The 20,036-nt window shown below is 41.3% G+C and overlaps 1 protein-coding gene across 2 annotated transcripts; it reads right to left on the bottom strand.

Moving 5' to 3' along the window:
• Positions 1-707: 707 nt before the first annotated feature.
• card11 (caspase recruitment domain family, member 11) lies at positions 708-19,243 on the bottom strand. Of its 2 annotated transcripts, none has more exons than XM_076084926.1 (25): positions 19,024-19,243; positions 14,048-14,247; positions 13,710-13,847; positions 13,081-13,257; positions 11,900-12,048; positions 11,521-11,700; positions 10,829-10,975; positions 9,623-9,748; positions 9,342-9,536; positions 9,083-9,259; positions 8,549-8,612; positions 8,260-8,447; positions 8,019-8,125; positions 7,834-7,874; positions 7,586-7,709; positions 7,290-7,491; positions 6,822-6,948; positions 6,491-6,734; positions 5,908-5,989; positions 5,532-5,627; positions 5,216-5,333; positions 4,429-4,611; positions 2,989-3,110; positions 2,219-2,334; positions 708-1,130 (listed from the first exon to the last, which is right to left on the bottom strand). In XM_076084926.1, the coding sequence occupies exons 2-25, from the start codon at positions 14,235-14,237 to the stop codon at positions 926-928; spliced, it is 3,498 nt and encodes a 1,165-aa protein (XP_075941041.1). In that variant the 5' UTR covers positions 14,238-14,247; positions 19,024-19,243; the 3' UTR covers positions 708-925. The 2 variants fall into 2 exon arrangements, with proteins under 2 accessions (XP_075941041.1, XP_075941042.1); XM_076084927.1 differs by having other exon boundaries at positions 9,083-9,238.
• Positions 19,244-20,036: the final 793 nt, after the last annotated feature.

The following is a 20,036-nucleotide window of genomic DNA, read 5'->3' as shown; positions in this document are numbered from 1 at the left end:
ACACGGTTTCTAAAACACAGAACTGTTTTTCATCAGTTTATTTTCCAATCCTTCATTGTTTCTTGTGAAATGCTGCACAGCTTTGCCTCTTTAAGGCCTCTGGAAATGACTCAAAGGAAATCTGAGAAGAGAAATTCACTTTTTGACCGAACTGCTTACAATTTATAGACGTTCAACTGGTGACGAGGGGTCACAATGAGATATTGCTTCATCGTAAGAGGTCACCAAGGAAGAAAAAGGTGCAGAACAATTTGCCTATGTTCACTTTTATGGGGAAAAAAACACTGATTAGACCTTAGAAACCCTTGTGTCCATGTAAAGCTGTCTGTCACAGTTTCCTGTGTGAACTTGTAATGTGTTCTCTATAACATTACGCATTCAGTTCTATTCTACTTTATTCTATTTAAATAGCAGCGGCTTATCAGTTTATTGGTTTATGTAATATTTCTATTCCTGTAACATTTTTAGAAGAAGCACTGCGTAACAAATTTGCAACAAAAAATGTCCTAAATAAATAAATAAAAGGCTGATGTGATTTAATCCGATTTGACTTGAATCGTTGCCGTGTGAAAGCCTGACGGTAGCCACAAGAGGACAGCATAATCAAAGTTAAGTCACAGCAGACTGAAATTGAAAGTACTGCTCACAGAAGTGCACTTTGAACGCCTTCCCTTTAAATGCTCCACTGTGAAGTAAAAACATGTCCCTTTTTGATGTTTTCCATCTGTTTATTTATCTAAATCAAAGTAAACACACTCCTTTACAAAATATATATATAATGCATTTATTTTAAAATCTTTAGCAGTGCGAGTGTCCACAAGTGCATTTTTGAGTCTTAGCATAAATATGCACAAGAGCATGATGTTCAAGAGCGTTTCATGGTGCTTGGCTACACGTGTCTATTTCCACGTGTGTGTCTGTGTGTCTACAGGAGGTCCTGCTCCACCCAGACCGTCTTCTTCTGCTCCTCCAGGATGCGGTCTTTGACCACCTTGATGAGGTCGTCCGTCCCTGCCCAGGCCTCGGGCTCCACGCTGGCATAGAGGCAGGGAATTCCCTCCAGCTCCTTTAATTTTGCCCGACACAACTTCATGAACTCGTCCTCCGACTCCACGCGCAGAGGCAACTTCCTGTGTGGACAGGAAACAGGAAGGAAGCAGCGCTGCGGTGGTGAGTGTGGGACCCAAATATCAGTGATCCTGTAGACACTTTGCAACAGTGGTTAGTGTACTTTGTTTTAATTCTCAGACAGATAGACAATAATGGGTTCACGTTTACTCTTTACTATTTTTAATGTTGCGGAAATGCCGACACATGCTTTTTATCACCAGCCGCTTGGATTATTGCAACTCTCTTTTTATTGGTCTCCCTAAAAAGTCTTTAGGAAAAGTACAGTTCATTCAGAACGCTGCAGGATTTTAACAAATACAAAAAGAGATCACACATTAGCCCTCTGCTCACATCACCAAACTGGATACCTGTCTCTTTTAGAATTGATCTTAAAGTTATTTTACTAATCTACAAAACTGTACATAATCACCTTCATATATCAGCGACTGCCGTTAACAAGAACGCTCCAATCTTTCACTGCCTTTCTTTTAGAAGTTCCTAAAGGGTCCCACAATAAATCTTTTTTTTATCTGGAATTTAATTTTGGTTAACCTAGATGGTATCGTTGTTTATGTTTTGTTGTATTGCAATCAAATTTTTGTGTTTTTGTTGTTGTTTTGTGGTTGTTTTTTTTAAACACTTTGGGCTTCATCTTAGCATGAAATAAGCTGTGCAAAATAATACATTTTTATTATTTGACGATTTAAAATCCACCAGAATAAACATCAGATTTTGTTGCCGTCTTTGCCTGGTGTGTATTATCTACACAGCAGACTGAAATGACACGGGTCATATTGTATTTTGTGTGAGGTGTCCAATTCTCACCTTTTTCGTTGACAGGAAAAAGCTCTTGTTCAGCTTTTCCTATCACTGTTCACAAGTTCACAGCTATTTTCTGCAGGCGGCTGAATGTCACTGTGCAGTAAACCGCTTAGTTTTAAGAGAGTCAAAACAGAGACTTTTCCTTTGGCTGGTTCAATCGCACCTCATGCTTGGAGCCAAAATGTCATGCAAGGATTGACGTATTGGCCTTTAGAAAAAGGGGCTGTGGTTTGCAGCTGTGGGTAAATGTATGAAAGTGAGGGAGGTTTTTTTTGTTCAGGCTTACCGTAGCTTCTTCACATTCTTCTCACAGATCTTGACGTAGATGATGATCGGGTAGATTTCACGCCGCAGAAGGTCTTTGACGCAGCTCAGCTCGGCCTCGAGCAGGCAGTGTTTGCCCTGGTGACGGGTGGAAAGAATGGGCTTTACAGATGAACGCAGATCTATACTGTGTAATGTGGACATGGTTGGACGCACAGATATGCACACAACACCTCTCGTAACACAACGAATAATCTTTTTCAGAAGACATTCTGCCTGATTGATTAAATGTAAAAGGACAAAGTGGTATCATGCACATCATACAAATTAAAGGAATTCAATTAAATCATTTTTTTCTCCAAAAAAAAGACGAAAGATGGACAATAATTGAATACATACAACAACAACAACAACAACAACCAACTCCAAAAAGGAAGAATGCAACATTTTGGGAAAAACGTCTTTCGTGCATAAATGAGTACATTGTTACCACTCTTAGATCTGCACAGTGAATATGAAGCAAAAGCCAGCAGTCGGTTAGCTTAGCTTAGCACAAGGGAAACTCGGGGAAGCCTGGCTTTGTCCAGCAGTATTAAAATCTACCAGCACCTCTGTAGCGAACTATTTAACACAAAAAAAATGTTTGGGACCGAACCAGTCTGTTTGCTAAGCTAACCGGCTGCTGGATCCGTCTACATATTCACCTTACAGATTTAAGAGTGGTATTTCAAAATATTCAGTTAACAATAAACACACACACACACACACACACACTAGTCAATAACAGCCTACCTTAGAAGCGACAGCCTCTATGTTTTCTCGGGTGATGCATTCAAAAGTGGTGTGTTTCTCTTTGTAGTGAATGAATGGCTCCACGTTCTGTTTCAGATGAAACTCTTCTTTGGACAGGGTGTCTAAACAATGGAACAGAATAGAGTCGAATACAACCGTGTAGAAAGAACATAAATAATACATTTGAAAAAGAAAATGTTCAGAAACTGTTTCGTTTGTTCATGATCGTCACAGAACATTCAATGCCGAAGGAACAGAAACTTTGAGGTTTGTTTTTTTTCTCCCTGGGGAGAATCTGCATTAAACCAAGACGTCACACGGCCTCTTGGCTTGCCAGATGTTCAGCTCTGTGTCCGACCCCACTGTCCTGGGAGCAGTTAGTTTGTCATGAGACTGGAGTGTGTATCCCTAAATGGGGATTTAAACTCCTCTATGTCATCGTCAACATCATCATCCTTCCATCATCCTATCTACCAACTAGCGGTTCTCAACTGGTCTGGCTGCGGGACCCACCATCACCCCTTAATGACAAGCCGCGACCCACTACCCAAATTATATATATATATATATATATATAATTTGGGTAGTGGGTCGAACTGGATGGATTATAAATAATACATAAATAAATGTTCTTCTCATTTCAAGTAAAATAACGGCTGGATTAAAAAATAAATTTTGTAACGAAATTCATTTTAGAAAAAATATTTTCACTGAATTGCCCTGCAGCTTAAATTCAGTTCATTCAGGATGAAGTGAAAAAGCCACAATATTATATTTTTTCTCATCTTCTAAAAAGAGAATTTAGTGTTGGAAGAATTCACCTATATGACTCTGGTCTCTCTGGCCAATTTTCTCTTTTGGAAATCGTCCTATGATTTGACTTTCACAACTCAATAGTCCTGCTCTGCTGTCTCTATATCCTCGTCTCTCCTCCGTGTGTCAAGGTGTGTGAACATCTCACTCAAATCAGGAAACTTGTCAGAATGCCCATATTTCATTGGCTGAGCTGCATCACCTGATGTGATTTACAACGCATTGGTCGGTGTTTTTCCTGCACCGCTGAACAAGTGCCGTAAATGCTGGAATAATTCCGCTGCATAAAAAATGGCCTTCAAAATAAAATCACTTTTTTTTTTTTTTGTCGGGTCCGCGACCCACCAGTTGAGAATCACTGAACTAGGCCATCTTCCAGCCTGACTCCGCCCCCTCTCAGGTTACACTCCTTAACATTTACACCACACTGCAAAACAATACCTGACCTGAATCCCAATAGGAGCTTCCTTCTCTCTCCTTCTCCTCTCTTAACTAGGTGTTACCCACTACCTCCTCCCTCTTTGATACACATTGAGAATCTGCCAACCAGATGGAAATATTCCTCGTGCACACATTAACGTGACGTGTTTTACAGTGAGCGTTACTTCCCCCCCATCATACACTGACCTGGTTTGCAGATATCAAAGTCCATGGCTGCCCCCATGTTGAGTATTTTCTGGATAAGGGTTTTGGCTAGAGCAGTGGGAGTGAATAGGACCGGTCTTCTCCTCTGGGTTCGCTGAAGGGTGACGGTACTGTAGGGAATCAGGCTCAAGCTCCTGCTCAGCTCATTGTCTGGGTCAGCAGTGTCTGTTTACAGCACACACACACACACACACATGAAAAGAGTTACACATAATGATACACACAAGATGGGCTAAAGGTCCACATGGTTTTGTTATATTCATATATTTCAACAGTGCACATGCTTCAGCGCTTCCACTTGAATGCAAGTTTTAACTCTTTTTTTTTTTTTTTTTACCACTTGTACATCGCTGACAATTCAACTGCTTTCACCACTTAGACGTCGACTGACATTTTAACTGCTCTTATCTTCCTCTTCAACTGACATTTCAACTTTCAATGCTTATAACTCAACTGACCCGTAGCACCCTTTCAGCTGTCAGCGGTTTTGAACAATAAAAACAAGTTTATACAAAAACTTTCACTTCAATTGACACTTTCTGCTTTATTTATTATCGATCCATTTCAACTCCTTTCAGTGTTTGTATTTCTTGTTGCCACTTTACAATAAAGCGTTTCAGCATTTCACTATTTACAAATGTGGATTTTCATATTATATATATATATTATATATATTTCTTTCATTTTTCAGAATATGTTGCCCCTTTCCAGAGGTTTCCTGTGGTTGCTCATGGTGGGTTTTGTTCCTCCTGCATCACTTTGTACTCGCCTTCTGGTCTCAGCCCTTCAAAACCTTGTCTGGGTAGTGTTGTGCTGCCTGAATTGATGATCCTAACGCGCTCGTTGCTGTTCATCCGCTTGTACTTGATATCCACCCTGCTGACAAACTACAAATCAAAACAGACAGTGAGAAAGTATTAACGGAGGCAGTACTGAGCTCATGATTTTGTCAGTAATGCTGCACATTGTCATGTAATAAAAAACAAGTTTGTGAGATTACTTTCATGTTAGTTGGAGGTGCACCATTGCACTGAGGGGACTAAAGTCTTGTTCTACAGCAGGATGTTTAGTTTCTACTTCATTACCTGTAGTATCTGAGTGAGGAAGATGCTGGCTCTGGACATGCGTGGGCTGGCTTTAGGATCAGGAGACGAGCCGGCTTCTTCTGGCTGTAAAGTGTTCTGCACAGGCACGCGTTTATAGATCAGAGAATTGTTTTTCTGAAGCATTGCACAATCCTGACTTATGTGGTGAGAGAAAACATTGTGAGTAAGTTATAATAAAAAAGGGGATCGTGACAAATAGACTAAGAGCGACAAGCGACCGTGAACAATGTGCCTCCAGATGTCGCAGATGAGTTGCTCAAGCAGCTTTGCTTTAGTCAAATGTGAATGTATTAATGTCACATTTTCAAATATACGTGTGTGATTTTTTAAAAATTGAGTCCAGGAAGTTTCTTACCCTATTGCGGTTGATCTCATTCTCTTCTTTCCCCCCTCGAGTTACTAACTTCTGGATCTTTACCAGGAGCAGCTGCTGGGCCCTAAATTCACACACATTCACACACATTTAAACATAAACACAAGATTGTCAAACTCTAATTTCTGACACAATTGGAAAAAGTTCAAATGACATGTATTATCATTTAAGAGGCTGTCCTTCTACAAGCTGCTTCCGTTGCTTCTTGGTGCCAACAACAGGTTGTGGGACTCAAGTGTGAAAATGAAATGTGTGTGTGTGTGTGTCTGGGTATTGCTGCTGCGTTGGGGAGATCAGTGAAACTTTACATTGTGAAAGCAGATGTAGACACCTAAAGACCCCTTGCTCAACTTTGCATGGTTGCTCAACTGTTACTGCACTTTTGTATCACGCTCAGGAACAGATGCACGATACTCAGTTACTTCATTGAAATTGTCTTTTACAGCACGCTGGTTTGCGACATGTCCTTTTTAAATGTACAGGCTTCATATACGAGAAAAAAAGGTTTCATCCAACCCTCACTCTTAATGTCAAAGTCTGTTTAGTTTCAACAACTTCTTTATACCGTGAGTTGCTGGGTATGGTGCCACGGTCGGCCAGGTCGAAGCCGCTGTAGGAGTCGACGCGTGCGCACAGCCACTCGCCGCGGCCCTGGTGCCTGGTGTCCAGCACGTGCACCACCTCATCGCAGTGCACGCTCAGAGAGCAGCAGTCTGATTGGCCGGAGATGTTGAGGTTGACCCGTATGTAGAAGGAGTCGCCAGAAACCAGCGGGCCGTCCGCCAGGTCCCTCTGAAGGCGGCGGTAACCTAGAGCGCACACGTATGTGTTTACATACACAGTATATGAGTACGACACGAACACATTCGTACAAGCCCAACACAAACAACACTTACAGTCAAAGTTGGCTCGGTAGTGCAGCTTGACTGGTCCAGAGCAGTGCTGCAGCGTCCAATAGGCTTCTTCCTGAGTGCTGGTATCCAATGAAATGCTTTGGTTCTCCTCACGTACGCATCCCTCAAGCTGGTCAGCAAATCACAACATAAGACAAATTAATGACAAATGAAAGCATTCATATTTTTGGTGTTTTATATCTAATTTTGGCACTTTAGCAAATTAGTCCTTCAATTATAGATGATGATCATTAGATTAGGGAACTCAAAAAAACAGCAGGCATATGAAAATATAAAAAATAAAGAGCTGTTAAAATGGTAAAAATATAAAATCTCGTTACACTTTCTTCTGGTCATGTTCATGTACGTTTGTCACATGTCTGGGTTCTTGCTTGTTCTTTTCCATTTCTGCAGCCAATTCGACATAAGTTGAGTTTACAGCCCCGTGCAAACCTGGACCAGACTACGTACCAATAGGAGGTGGTGGCCCTCTCGAAGCCCCACCTTCTCAGCGATGGAGCCCGGCTGGACCACTGAGATGAAAATCCCGCTGTGGTTGCCGCCAACCAGAGTGATGTCCCTCAGCAGGTTGTCGCCTAGCAACGACAGCTCCTGCACCGGCTTCAGGGACGCGCTGATCCTGGAGAAGGAGGACAGAGACGGGCGGAACGGCCTGCACACAGAATAAGAAGAAGAAGGTGTGTATAAGTGAGCTTGACTTGCAATGATTCTTGTGCATGCGAGTGCAGTGGTTATCTGTACTGTACCGCTCCATAGAGAGTTTCCTTAAGATGTTGTTGACCTGCTCCAGGTCGTAAGTGTCCATCCCTTCTGACTGATGGGACGAGGAAGACGAGTGGACAGAAGGTGGACCACGCCGTACTTCGTCCTCTAAGGATGGGACGGGCAGACAGAAGAGAGAGACATTTTTTTTTAAACTGTAGACAGACAATGAACACGGTCAGTCAGGTCAGAAACGTATTTGTGATGTGCAGAGTGTAAAAGTGCACTTTACCAAACTCCATTTCCATGTTGTCACTATCGAAGTCCGAGAGGCTGGAAGAGAACATTCACACCAGGAAGTTAAACACAAACCAGCCCGGGATTATAAAAATGGATGAAACTAGTGTTGCACATAACAATCTATTACGTAGACGAGATTAACTGCCGCGTCTAGTCTGGTTTGGGGGCTGTGACTACCTGCGGGGGTGGAAGTCGTCCTCCTTCTCCCTCTCTCTGCGGTAAAGCGACGCTTTCTCTGGAGGCTCAGGCAGCGTGGACAGGATGCTGTCGTTACGGTAACGCAGCTAGAGAAATTTCACAAGTGAACAAAGCAGAAGTTCCAAATACAGACTCGTAAACTCAACTATGTACTCAAGTTATATATACTGCATCATGTCTTTGAACTATATATAACTATAGCAATGGTTTAAAAGCTCACCATATTAGCCCTGTTGGACTGGTCCGCCATGTTTAAGGGGAGTTGGGAGGGAGACGGGGAGGAAGAGAGGGGGGGAGCTGAGCAGGGGAGATACGTGGGGGACATCAGGATGCTGGGGGAGGGAGGGAGGGAGATGCTGTTGATGTGCGAGTTTCTCGTCTGGATTTCCAGTAAATCTCCGCCGTTGACTGACAAGAGTTGGAGACAAATGTGGATAAGCTTGCACAAAAGAAATGTCACCATCACGGTGGAATATAACGTATGAATGAACTATATGATGGTGTGTTACCAGCAGATTGAGCGGACTCGAAGTTGACATCTTTGGGTAAACAGACTGGAGACTTAACTCTGATCTAAAATACAAAACATTAAAGTTAGTTACAAACATCTCACTTAAAGCTTTCTAGTATATTGTATCTGTATACCAGCAGCAGAAGTTTTCTTTTTAATTCCATTTAATTTGTATTTCAGCTCCATGTATATAAAATCAAATATTAGATTGGTCATTTCACACAAATTAAATCTACTTTAAAAAAAAAGTAGATACGTTTTTGCAGAAAAACATCACTTGGTAAAATGTCAAAATACTTAACAATATGGGAGATGTAGAGTAACTCTAATTAATTGGCTGTTCCTGCTCATACATGTGATCAATCATATGATCTCTTACTCTTAAACTTTGTAAGAGAGAGCAAGTGGCTTAATGTGTGGTATGGTGGTAAGTAAGACCTTTTTTACTCCTGAGTTGGTTCTTAAGTATAATTCCTTTGCCATAATGTCTAATAAGTAAGTACGTAGATGTGAGTATGGGACAGTAGCTGACCACTGCTTTGAGGTTGGGTCTGCGTTTGAGACGTGGCTCCTCAGATAAGAACTTCTCCCCCGGCGACTCATCGCTGGACCATTCTGATTGGTCCTGGATGGGTTTATAGTCCCCCGCTTGAGAGATGATGGTCGGAGGCAGGTCCCTTGGCAGACTCTGCAAAAACAAGAGAGAAACCTATTTGGAAAATTACGTTTATTTGTTGGCAAATTTATCATGCATGTTAACCGTGTAAACTAATTTTTCTACTAAGTCTAACCTGGTCCAAAACAGTGTCCTTGGACAGGCGACGTAGTCGACACTCCAACGTGACCAGCTTGGCTTCTTTGCGCACAATCTCGATATGGAGTTCATCGCTCTTCTCCTCCAGCTCTCTGATCTGCTTGCGATATTTGTCTTTGTCAATGAGACTCTGGGAGAACTGGTGCTGGGCCTCGTCTCTGGAACGAAAAGCCTGCAGCAGTGGGGGAGTGGAAGTAAGCAACACGACAACAACAACAACTAAACAATCGTACTCGATCTGTGTCTGTGTGTTTTCACCTGGTCTCTCTCCTTCTCCACCTCCTCTAGCTGTACTGTGATGGTGTCCATGCGGTTGCGATACATCTCACAGTCCTTTTGCAGCGTGGACGACTTCAGCTCCAGATCCTCCTTCTCCTCTAGGTACTACACACACACACACACACGCACACACACACGCACACACACACACACACACACACACACACACACACACACACACACACCACAAGCAAGGTTATTATAGTTTATTAGACAAAGGTAAGTACAGGAAGAGAAACAGAGAGGGAGAAAGAAGAAAGACCAGATTACGTAAAGAAAGAGGCCTGAGATGGGGGTTTTGCACAGGGTGTGTTTCACAGATGGCCTCATGGGCATTAGGCTCTCTGGTCATGTGTTAGTGTTTCTAGGGTGCGTTTCTTGCTAACCGCTGTTTGTTCCCAGCTCCCAACTCTGCCTCACATTTACACATTCTGAAACAATTATACACTCGAACAAAGATTCAAACAAGCAACCAAGATCACTTCCACGTAGCGTTCCTCTGATGGTAAGCAAGTAAAAAGTACTTGTTCTGGAGTGAAATGTCCCCTGTGACTAATGTGTTATTACATATGATATTATTAATACTGATCAACAATGTGAAAACAGCATTTTTGCTGTTGTAGCTGGTTGCGGTGACGATAGTTTCAACTACTCAGTTAGGTAGTTTAGTCTACTGGTTCCCATACGGGCAACTTCACTAATCAGTTACCAGTTGGTTGTGAGATGATTAATGGTAAAAAAAAAATTGTTAAAACGTTTATTTTTATTCTTTTGGACTCTCTCATGTTTGATTTTGTTTTGACATTTTGAATAGCTGCTGTTATTTAAAGATAAGAGGAAAAAAAGAGATTTAGAGGAAGTCGGTCTTTCGTGGAACTGCTAACAGAAATCTGAGACAACGGGCTCCAACTGGTTTTGCACGCGTACGTTTCCACATGTCTAAGTGGTTTGACAGATTTCATATCAATGCAATGTATTTATAGAGTTTATCGTTATGTTTTCTTCTGCTAAATCTTAATCTGAAAAGCAACTACAGAGATCAGATAAATGGAGTAAAATGTACAATAAGCCAGTCTAAAATGTGTTAAAGTAGGAGTATGAAGTTGCACAAAATGGAAATACTCAAGTAAAGTACAAGTTTGTACTCGTTTGGGTAAATGTAGTGTTTGCTTGTCCGTTTGTTACCTTATCTCGTAGCTCCTCTGCCTGTCGGACTTCTTCGTGGAGGTTGTATAGGCGGTTCACCAGATCCTGTCTGTCTTCTAGTGCTTCCTGCCTGTCATGTTCCAAAATGTCAAGGATGGCCTTGTCTGATGCAGGTAGTGGACCAGGCTGTGTATTTAGAAACACACACATTGTTGGGTATGCATCGAACACAGTGGAGCATTTAGCAGCTAAAGGGAAAAGATATTTTGTGGGATGGTGGAGACCAAAAACAGAGCTAAAAGGAGAGTTAATCCTTTGCTAACAAAAAACGCGTCCCCAAATGAATGCTAATATCGCTGAATTTAAAATAATTGGCGATTGTTTGCTAACACGTTAGCATGTCAACATGTGTGCAGTTTGTTGCAGTGCCCCTAAGTGGCCCAAAACATGTATTCATGCAGGTTTAAGTTGTGAGAGGACTGAAACATAGTTCCAAGTAGCTACGTGCTGTATGTTGTTTGGCAAGAATTCATTGTACGACGTCATTTGTCAGTCTTGTTCCTGCAAATCTTCATGAAATAAAGTCTGAAGCATCAGAGGAGGTGCTCTGCTATTTGTGGAACATGTCGCTGAGATCTCAGTGTCTGAAACTGAGAAGTGATCGCCCTGTAGCGTCCATGCACCTTGCCCACTGGACGACTTCTTCTATTGCTTGTCAATATCGTGTATACCTGCATGATGGACTGTAGGTCCTGTAGTTTGATCTTGAGCATTTCATTCTCTCTTTCCAGCTCAAAGATCTGCTCTCTCCTCGGCCGGTTCTCGATGTCGTTCTTCAGCTTGAGACTCTGCCTCCTCTCCATCTTGCACTCTTCCTCCAACTTGTTCAGCCTGTGCTTGTGCTGATCAACCTACACGGAACATGCAGTGAGGATGCGGAGTGAATAGTGAGCTATAGATGCTAGCATGGAGGAAAGAGTGAGCCGTTCACAACCACATTTATATGTCACACGCATTCTTTTTGTTTCAGCATTAAGTATTATTTCTGACACGTTTGCAAATGCACAATGTATTGACAATGTTTTCATGCATTCAGGTGTCCATCAGTACCTCTAGCTGCAGGTCTCGGCTCCTCATCACAGCCATGTTCTTCTCCTCACTCAGCGAGGCGTACCTCATGGCCAGTTTGTAGTTTTCATCCTTCACTCGCAGCAGCTCGTCACTGTAGGTGTTCCTCTCTTCTTTCAACTTGTTGTACCCTGGAGAACCAAGCGTAGCCGTTCATACAATACATGAGTGTGTTGTCCCGGACTATTGGGTGGTAACAATGCTGTCATGTTTTAGCAATCATTGGAAAATGTATAAAAACAATACGCTGAAGTGAATGTAGATATCTCAAAAAGAGTTAAATTTAAATAAACAAATTAATACATTGTGAGATAAATAATCATATGATTAAGCAAGCTTAACAACTGCGACTGAATTTAGCCAGCTAGCTTCTGTTAGAGCAACAATGTCAAACTAATTCTGCACAAACTGCTCTAAATAAAGACATACACAGTAACCTAACCTTCTTTAGCTTTAAAGCCTTCGCTTAACAAGGCTCCTCATTCTACCTCGCTAACCCTGCTAAGCACCGTTAGCAGGGTTAGCTAGCTCCTGCTGACTTGAGCTAACCCAGAAAAAATACACTTTCTGCCTTTTGGATCTTTATTTCAAGCCTTCAGTAAGTTAATAAACGGCTGCACATAAGCTATTTAGAATGATTTTTTTCTGATATACAGAACAAAATGCATCATGAATTGTTGAATTAGACAAATACAGACATTTAGAAAAAGAAAGGCGATAACATAAAATTCCAAGTTTCAGGAGGGACGGGTATGTTTTTGGTTATTGGGTAAGATAGATGCCATTCAGACTGCCTCTTTGTCATCTAGGCCTACACCAAAAGCCTGTTAGAAACGCATGTTGACCTGGCCTGAGTTATTTTTAGCATTTGTGAAATGTGCTTGTTGTTCCAACTGCAGGTTTCAACTTAACAGGACATGATGACACATCTAGTGTCCTAGTTTCATGAATAGACTTTGGTAGACAATGTGATTGGCAACTTAGCCTGAATAAAACCCAACTGTGGTGCACCAAGCAGGGTAAACCAATCATGTGTGGTGGGGTAGGAGTTTCAGTATAAATGGTGGTAGGTTTTTGGTTTGGATTTAATGCTCACCATTTAAGACATTAAGACATGCACGACATGATCGGAACATATCTAAAATAACAACGTGTGTTTTTACTCTGTTGAAAGGCCTGAAGCTCCTGATTGGCCAGCCGTAGCTTCTTCTGCTCGTCCTCCAGGGTGCAGTTCTTCCTGCTCAGCTCAGCCGTCTGCAGGGTCTTGACTTTGGACTGCTGCTGCAGCTTCATCACTTCGTTCATCAGGAACTGGGTCACCCCCTCGTGACCCTCTTCCACTGCAATGAGGAAATAGACGGCAGGTAGAAAGGAGAAAGACAAATACACATGATTGAGTATAATATATCTTATAAATAAAACAGCATCTACTCGACATACAAATGTAACAGGACTGCGCAAAAAACTGATTTGGATAAATGTCAAATTCTACTGTAAACCAGCAGAACAAGATCTATGTCTCATTGATATGTCTGTTCCTCCCTGAACAGAGCTACAAAAACAACTCTGCATCTGGCAGTTAAATGTGTTTCTTTTCCCATGGCTATACCTTTTCATTTAAAAAAAAAGAAAAGAAAAAAGGTTTCTTATAATAATCAGATCTTTTTTTCACTTTTTGGCACTTAGTTTGAGGCAAACAGCTTTACAGTACACTGGTTGCTTCAGTTCAGAAGTACATTGTCAATCAAAGCCCATGCATGTGGGTGTGTCTGCACCCAAAGGTGCGTCTCACCTACGATGGTGGAGAAGCGTCGTGTGGGATCCTTCCCTGTGACCAGCTTGTACAGCTCAGGGTAGTAAAACTCCAGACTTTCCAAAAATGCCATATACCCCCGCTCTCCTTTAGTGTGGAGGATGTCAAGTAGACGGCCTGAGGGATCAATTGACATACTTTAAGTTCAACACGCAGAAACACAAAACTAGTTACTTTCATTGCACACAGGTTCAGAGGATGAAAAAACTATCGGGCGAAAGACAACACGACTAATGCATAAGAAAAAATACAATATACAATCATAGAAATGCTACGATGAAGACCAAAGCACACAAACATGCACCCCCTCTACCTACTTGTACGGTTTGCTTTGGAGACCAGCAGCATGGAGTTGAGGATCTCATCCTCATCCTGCTCATCCAGGACTTTGCACTGGCGGAGGTACGGGGTCAGCTTTGACGGAGAGATGCTGCGACACAGTTCGTAACGTTTGCACTCCACCCTCTCCCACAGCGCCTCCACGTCATCACATCTCCCGTTTTCCATCTCTTACACCCTGAAAAGTGGTAAAACTTTCTTTTGTCATTTTATTCATATTTATTCGTATTGATAAGTATTGGTGGAGAAATTGCCACCTTGATGTCTTGACTAATTTCTCCTGTATCATATTCACACGTTGGCACAAAGTGGTGAATGAAAAGAGAGCGGGAACAAAGACGTGACTTCTTTTGGGTTTTGAGGCGCAACAAGCTAAGACACAATGTCTTAGTTTACCTGTGGTTAGTTGTCTGAAAGACTTTAGGGAGATAAACCGAATCAGAAAAATGGGCCCGATACACAATCTGCAACAAGGTAACATCGACTAGCATTAGCATTATCTTTAACTGACCTCTTGTAATACGATCACCGATAATTATCTGCAGAAGCATGCGACTCTTCATGAGGTATAACGGCACAGACCCAAAGTGAGGCTTTGCTCAGTTAGGCCCACACATTCTGCACTTCATCCGTTTCCCTTATAAACAACATCAACTTTAATCCACTGACGTCTTTCCATTTACCTCTCCTTTTTGTACTTTTCCAGAGACACATTTCGACTCTCTTTACCTTCCTCTCACTCCCACTTGATTTCCTCTCTCTTATCATTTCACACACAAAACACACAAACGCTGTCCATGCATCTCAGGGATTTGCATGCCGTCCGACCTAGTGGGTTTTTCTCCAACAATCCTGCTTTGTGACTTGCCGCCTACAGTTAGGCAAATCTCTGCTGCTATCTGATGCCACTACTCATGTAAACACACACACAATCACAAACACCTTTGCATACAGCTGTCATCTGAACCCTGTACGGGAAAGTGTGTGCTTGTGCCTTCATTGCCTTCTGCAGACCCCATACGCTTGCAGACGCATGCTGGTTACGCTGCATGGAACGGATGAATCAGCAACGTCGGCTTCACACGTTTCAACAGAACTGCATTTTCAGGCAAATTCAGCTCATTTCAGTGACTTTCTATATTATTTCTTATACATTTTCAAATATTTAGACCCTCAGATGGTCAATGAACAACATTAATGATAAGCTGCTTTTTCAAATGCAGTCTGAGGCAGACAGAAATATCACACCCTCACTTGAAGCTATTATTTCTCTCTACAGTGTGTGTATATATACTGCCACAGTCACTGCAGATGAAACCACAAGCACTCACACCAACACACACCCATGCACTCATGCAGAAATACATTGCAGACACACGTTGAACACACACACACACACACACACACACACACACTGTTCAGTAACCACATACATGTTTCCTCTTCTCTCTTCTCTTATTTTGGAGATCATTACCGAGAAAGCTAATCCTTGCTTCCTCCTTTTTAGACCAGATGTCAGTCGTAGCTCTCTTCCTCTCCGCTTTAGTCCTCTCAGTCCGCCACCGTTCTTTATAGTATTGTGGTCAGGGGAGTTGAATGGCTTTTTAGAGAAGTGTACGTGCAACGACGCACTGTGTTGCATCAGAGAGCAGCGTGGTTGTTTCCATCGTTTTCTAACACTCAGTATTTGAAGTGTTTACCACCTTGCCCTGCTCTGCCTTTATGTCTCTTATACATCACAACAACCAACTGATGACATTAGCACTCTGAATATCAGCTACCCTGCAATGCAAGTGGAAAATCATCGCGCTCAATGTGAAATACTCGGTGTTGTAGACCACCGTTTTGTCAATAAAGGACGTACAGTAGCCTACCAACATTATTCAAACAAACTATACTTTCATTTCATATATCATGAGAGCACATAATGTACAGTATGATGTCATTTAAGTTAGACTGAAAATGCATCATTATTGCTAAAGTCCAACTGAGACAGACATATAATTTGCAATGTACTCTAAAGCACAGCTGTACCATTTAAATTGAAACTGAAGGTGAAATATGTTTGCCTACATCATACAGTATGCAGATATATAAGAAGCTGGAAATTCAATTTGCTGTAATGCTCCTCTCTCTTAGTCACAATACTATTATTATTACCGATACCATTACTGCTTTAATTATCATCACTATTCTACTGTATCCACTGCTGCTGCTATTAGTAGTAGTTGTAATTTTTCCATCAATATTCTGCTCACTACTCTCGTTATATGAATAATTTAAGTCCTATGCATTGACTGTGTTGTAACTCTGTTATGTTGTTCATTCTGTACACATTCTGTCCATCCTGTAGAGGGATCCCTCCTCTGTTGCTCTCCCAAAGGTTTCTTCCTCTTCTTTCTCCCCGTTAAAGGGTCCCAGGACAGAGGATGACATATGTGTACAGATTGTAAAGCCTTCTGAGGCTAATTTGTAATTTGTGCTTTTGGGCAATACAAAAGGAATTGAATTGAATTCAAACAACTTGCAGCAGTTTTGAGAGTATAATGGAATATATAGAAGTGCTGATTTTAGTGCATATCAGTTTGTTTGGACCACACTCTGGATTTACAAAAATCCAAATTAAATCTGTGCATTTTAACGTTTAATGAATGAGAGTCAATGGCCGCTGAGGTTAACCCTTTGAAAGATAAAGCCAAAAAGAAAAAAACAAGCCACAAAACAAGCCAAAGATAGTGCCATTGTTATCTTTGTGAGAGCTCTAGAGTGTGACCTATCTGTATGCTGGTCCCGGCATAACTGTATTAAAAGTGTTTATTCTAAAGAGCAAGTACAAATAACTTGTTATTTTTTTACGTTTGTAGTTTTTATATCTTTCCTAATGTTTTCACAAAGTAGTAGCGTAACTTATTTACGTTAATACATTTCTTTCTAAAATGACATCTTGCAGGTTTCTTGCATCCTTTCTGCATCTGCAATAACTGACATTAAAGTGTTCATGTAATCAATTCTCTTCTGCAATGTATCGTTCTCATGCACCACAGTCCCTGCATGTTATTACTGATATTCATATTCAATTATTTATTTGCTTTTAATTTCCTATTATATATTTTGTTTGTCTTTCATGCTTTTGCTGCTACAATAACTTAGCAGCCTTAAAACAAGTCAATACCGTTGCGTCGTTGGTTCAGTGTTTGTAGAAGAGGCATTACAGTAGATTTAACGGTTTGCTTCTTTCTGTTGATGATGAATGAGCAGCCATGTTGTTAATGCTTTAGTGGGAATGCAAATCGATTTCCACTGACTGTCCGTTATGCTGATACAATTTTCTTTACATAATCTAAATGTCTTATTACATCGTTAGACACATTTTCTTGTGACGACTCGATTAATATAATAAATAAATGGCAGTCCACTGCTCCCTATATACAGGGATGGGTCAAATGCAGAGACACATTTCCCCCTTAAAGGGATCAATATAGTATAATAAATTAAATTAAAAATTAAATTAAAATTAAATTAAAAAATATGACGATGTCACTTTAAGTAGAAGCTCAAATGATCCGTGAGGAGTCACTGTTGCACATTTATCAGTAATGCCCACTTTGTTTTCTTTAAACTGCCAAACCTGCATGAACTTGTTTGTGAGCAACATTGTCGACAGGTATTTATTTCCACACGCAGACACAAACTGAAGGAAGTAAATGTCTCACTGATCCACTGTCAAGTGAGTTAAGATTATTGTGCAATCCAGTCCAACGTCAAAGAGGGTACCAAATTCACTGAACATGAAGAATGTTTTTCGCTCCACTGATGCTGATGTTGTAAACGTCTGCAGCACATACATGATCATGTTGTTCAGGGTGGGAACTGGTGCTTTGAGCTCTCTAAGTCCATGTGAGTGAAACATGGCTCAATGCTCCTATAGAATGTCGCATGGTTTACTGTTAGTGCACGAGACTTGGGATTGACTGGCCAGCTGGCTGATAGGCAGATATGATTGGTTCAGGTGTACACACCATCATAAAGGCTCCATTGTCCGGCTAAATAGCTGGCGCTTATAAGAATTTGATATGTGGGTTCTATTCGTGCAGAGAGGCGGAAGAGAGACCGAGATCCAGTTCTTCTAAAGGCAGACGTATGCAGTTGTATTCATTCTTTAAAACAAGGACACAGCTTACTTTAAAATAGGTATTAATATGTGATGTGTGATGTGTTCATGTTCCAGTTAGGTCATTGTTTAGAAGTTAACTAAATGATGTCTTCCTATGACACGTTGGTGTAAATGTTGTTTCCTGTGCACAATTCTAAAGGGGAGGAGATCTTTCGAAAACATATCACTAACCATTCATAATTAAACATATTTCAGCAAAACAGAGACATTTAAAAAGTGTTAGATCAATGCAAGCCCAATGAATAAGTATGCAGTCCCATCAGTGTGAATGCACGGCCCATAACCTGTGTGTCCCTCTGCATCTCCCTCACTGGATCCCATTGTCTTCTGCATCTGCTATTGGAATCCCAAATAGTTTGATGATGGCAGATAATGGCCCGATGATGACAGAACTTCAGCTATTGTGTTACCGAACTAATAAACGCCTTCATTTACGAGCCAAAAACATGTCAGTGAATGCCTCAATTACGTCCTAATTCATAGTTTGCATCGGTAAGTTATTTGGGCATCTGCTCAGGGACAAAAGTTCTCGTGAAAGTCAAAGTGAGTTGATGTGGATGACACACGCACGGTGACAAGCTGTCACCGCTGCGGTGACACGGGATGTAGCGAATATCACTTCTCAGCTTCTCGGGTTTTCCGTTCAAACCAGCGCACGTTTACGAGCCTGTTCGGCCACTTTTCTAATTAATTTCCTTATTTATGAACCGATCAACAGGCACTTACATGCGTAAAAAATAAGAGCGTTATATTATATGTATTAGAGGTTGTTTTGCCTACCTGAGATGCGGCGGAGAGTTGTCCAAAGAGTTGAAGGGAAGTCAAACTTGGCCGAGGTGTGGTAGCCTGTTTTGTTTTTGTTGTTTTGTTGTTTGTTTGTTTTAAAACGGTTGGTTAACCATGAATCCCAGAGGCTCAGGTTGTCTCCATGTATTCAAAAGAGAGGGGACGTTTAGAGCACATCAGGAGGAGCGCATGGGACCTGTGGCACCGACCCACTGTGTGAGAGAGAGAGAGAGAGAGAGAGAGAGAGAGAGAGAGAGAGAGAGAGAGAGAGAGAGAGAGAGAGAGAGAGAGAGAGAGAGAGAGAGAGAGAGAGAGAGAGAGAGAGAGAGAGAGAGAGAGAGAGAGAGAGAGAGAGAGAGAGAGAGAGAGAGAGAGAGAGAGAGGAGGTGGGGGTCCGTGTACGTTTTAGTCATCTGTTTTACCGTTTAGACGAAAATACGGAAATACCATGGTATTCTCGTTTTGACCAAAGTCAAATAACGAGCCGTATTTCGTTTTTGCAAATCCCTTTTTTGTATTTTCCTTTAAAACGAGACGCAGAGCACAACAGGTAACCCGGAAAGAAGAATATTTCAAAATAAAAGTGAAGACGATATAATGACCGTATGCAAGAAATTAATACATTAATTAATTAATTAATCTGGGCCGATGGGAGTGCGTTAGCATCAGTAGTTGACTACATGCTGTTTAATATTCATTTATCTATGTACACAGCAATAATTAAGTTTTCGATTAATCGGTGCATTGTTTGATGCAATACAGTTCGTGATATAGTTTAATCAAAGTCATTTTCGTGTTCACAGAGCACTGATATTTATTTTTCCACCGTATTGTGCTGTTGATTTAGTGAACGTGAAGTAGATGCAAAGTCAAAGTGTTTGCCATTTTTACCAGTAGATGACAGTGTAAGTGTATTTAAACCATAGATTTAGTCATATTTACCTGTGCCTTTAGGTTATTGATACAGATGTATTTAATGCTGATTATTTCATCTGATATTTGATGTT

Source organism: Anarhichas minor, unplaced genomic scaffold (genome assembly GCF_050575085.1).
Source record: "Anarhichas minor isolate MPS153535 unplaced genomic scaffold, ASM5057508v1 ptg000007l, whole genome shotgun sequence".
NCBI classification, from domain to species: domain Eukaryota; kingdom Metazoa; phylum Chordata; class Actinopteri; order Perciformes; family Anarhichadidae; genus Anarhichas; species Anarhichas minor.
The sequence above is the reverse complement of the archived record's forward strand: the minus strand, read 5'-3'. Positions and strand labels throughout refer to the sequence as shown.

Coding starts and splice junctions, on each gene's coding strand:
- card11 (XM_076084926.1), bottom strand. CDS start 14,237: ATGGAAAACGGGAGATGTGATGACGTGGAGGCGCTGTGGGAGAGGGTG. Junction 13,258..13,709: donor ACGCTTCTCCACCATCGTAG/GTGAGACGCACC, acceptor TCCTCATTGCAG/TGGAAGAGGGTCACGAGGGG. Junction 9,749..10,828: donor CAGAGGAGCTACGAGATAAG/GTAACAAACGGA, acceptor GTGTGTGTGTAG/TACCTAGAGGAGAAGGAGGA.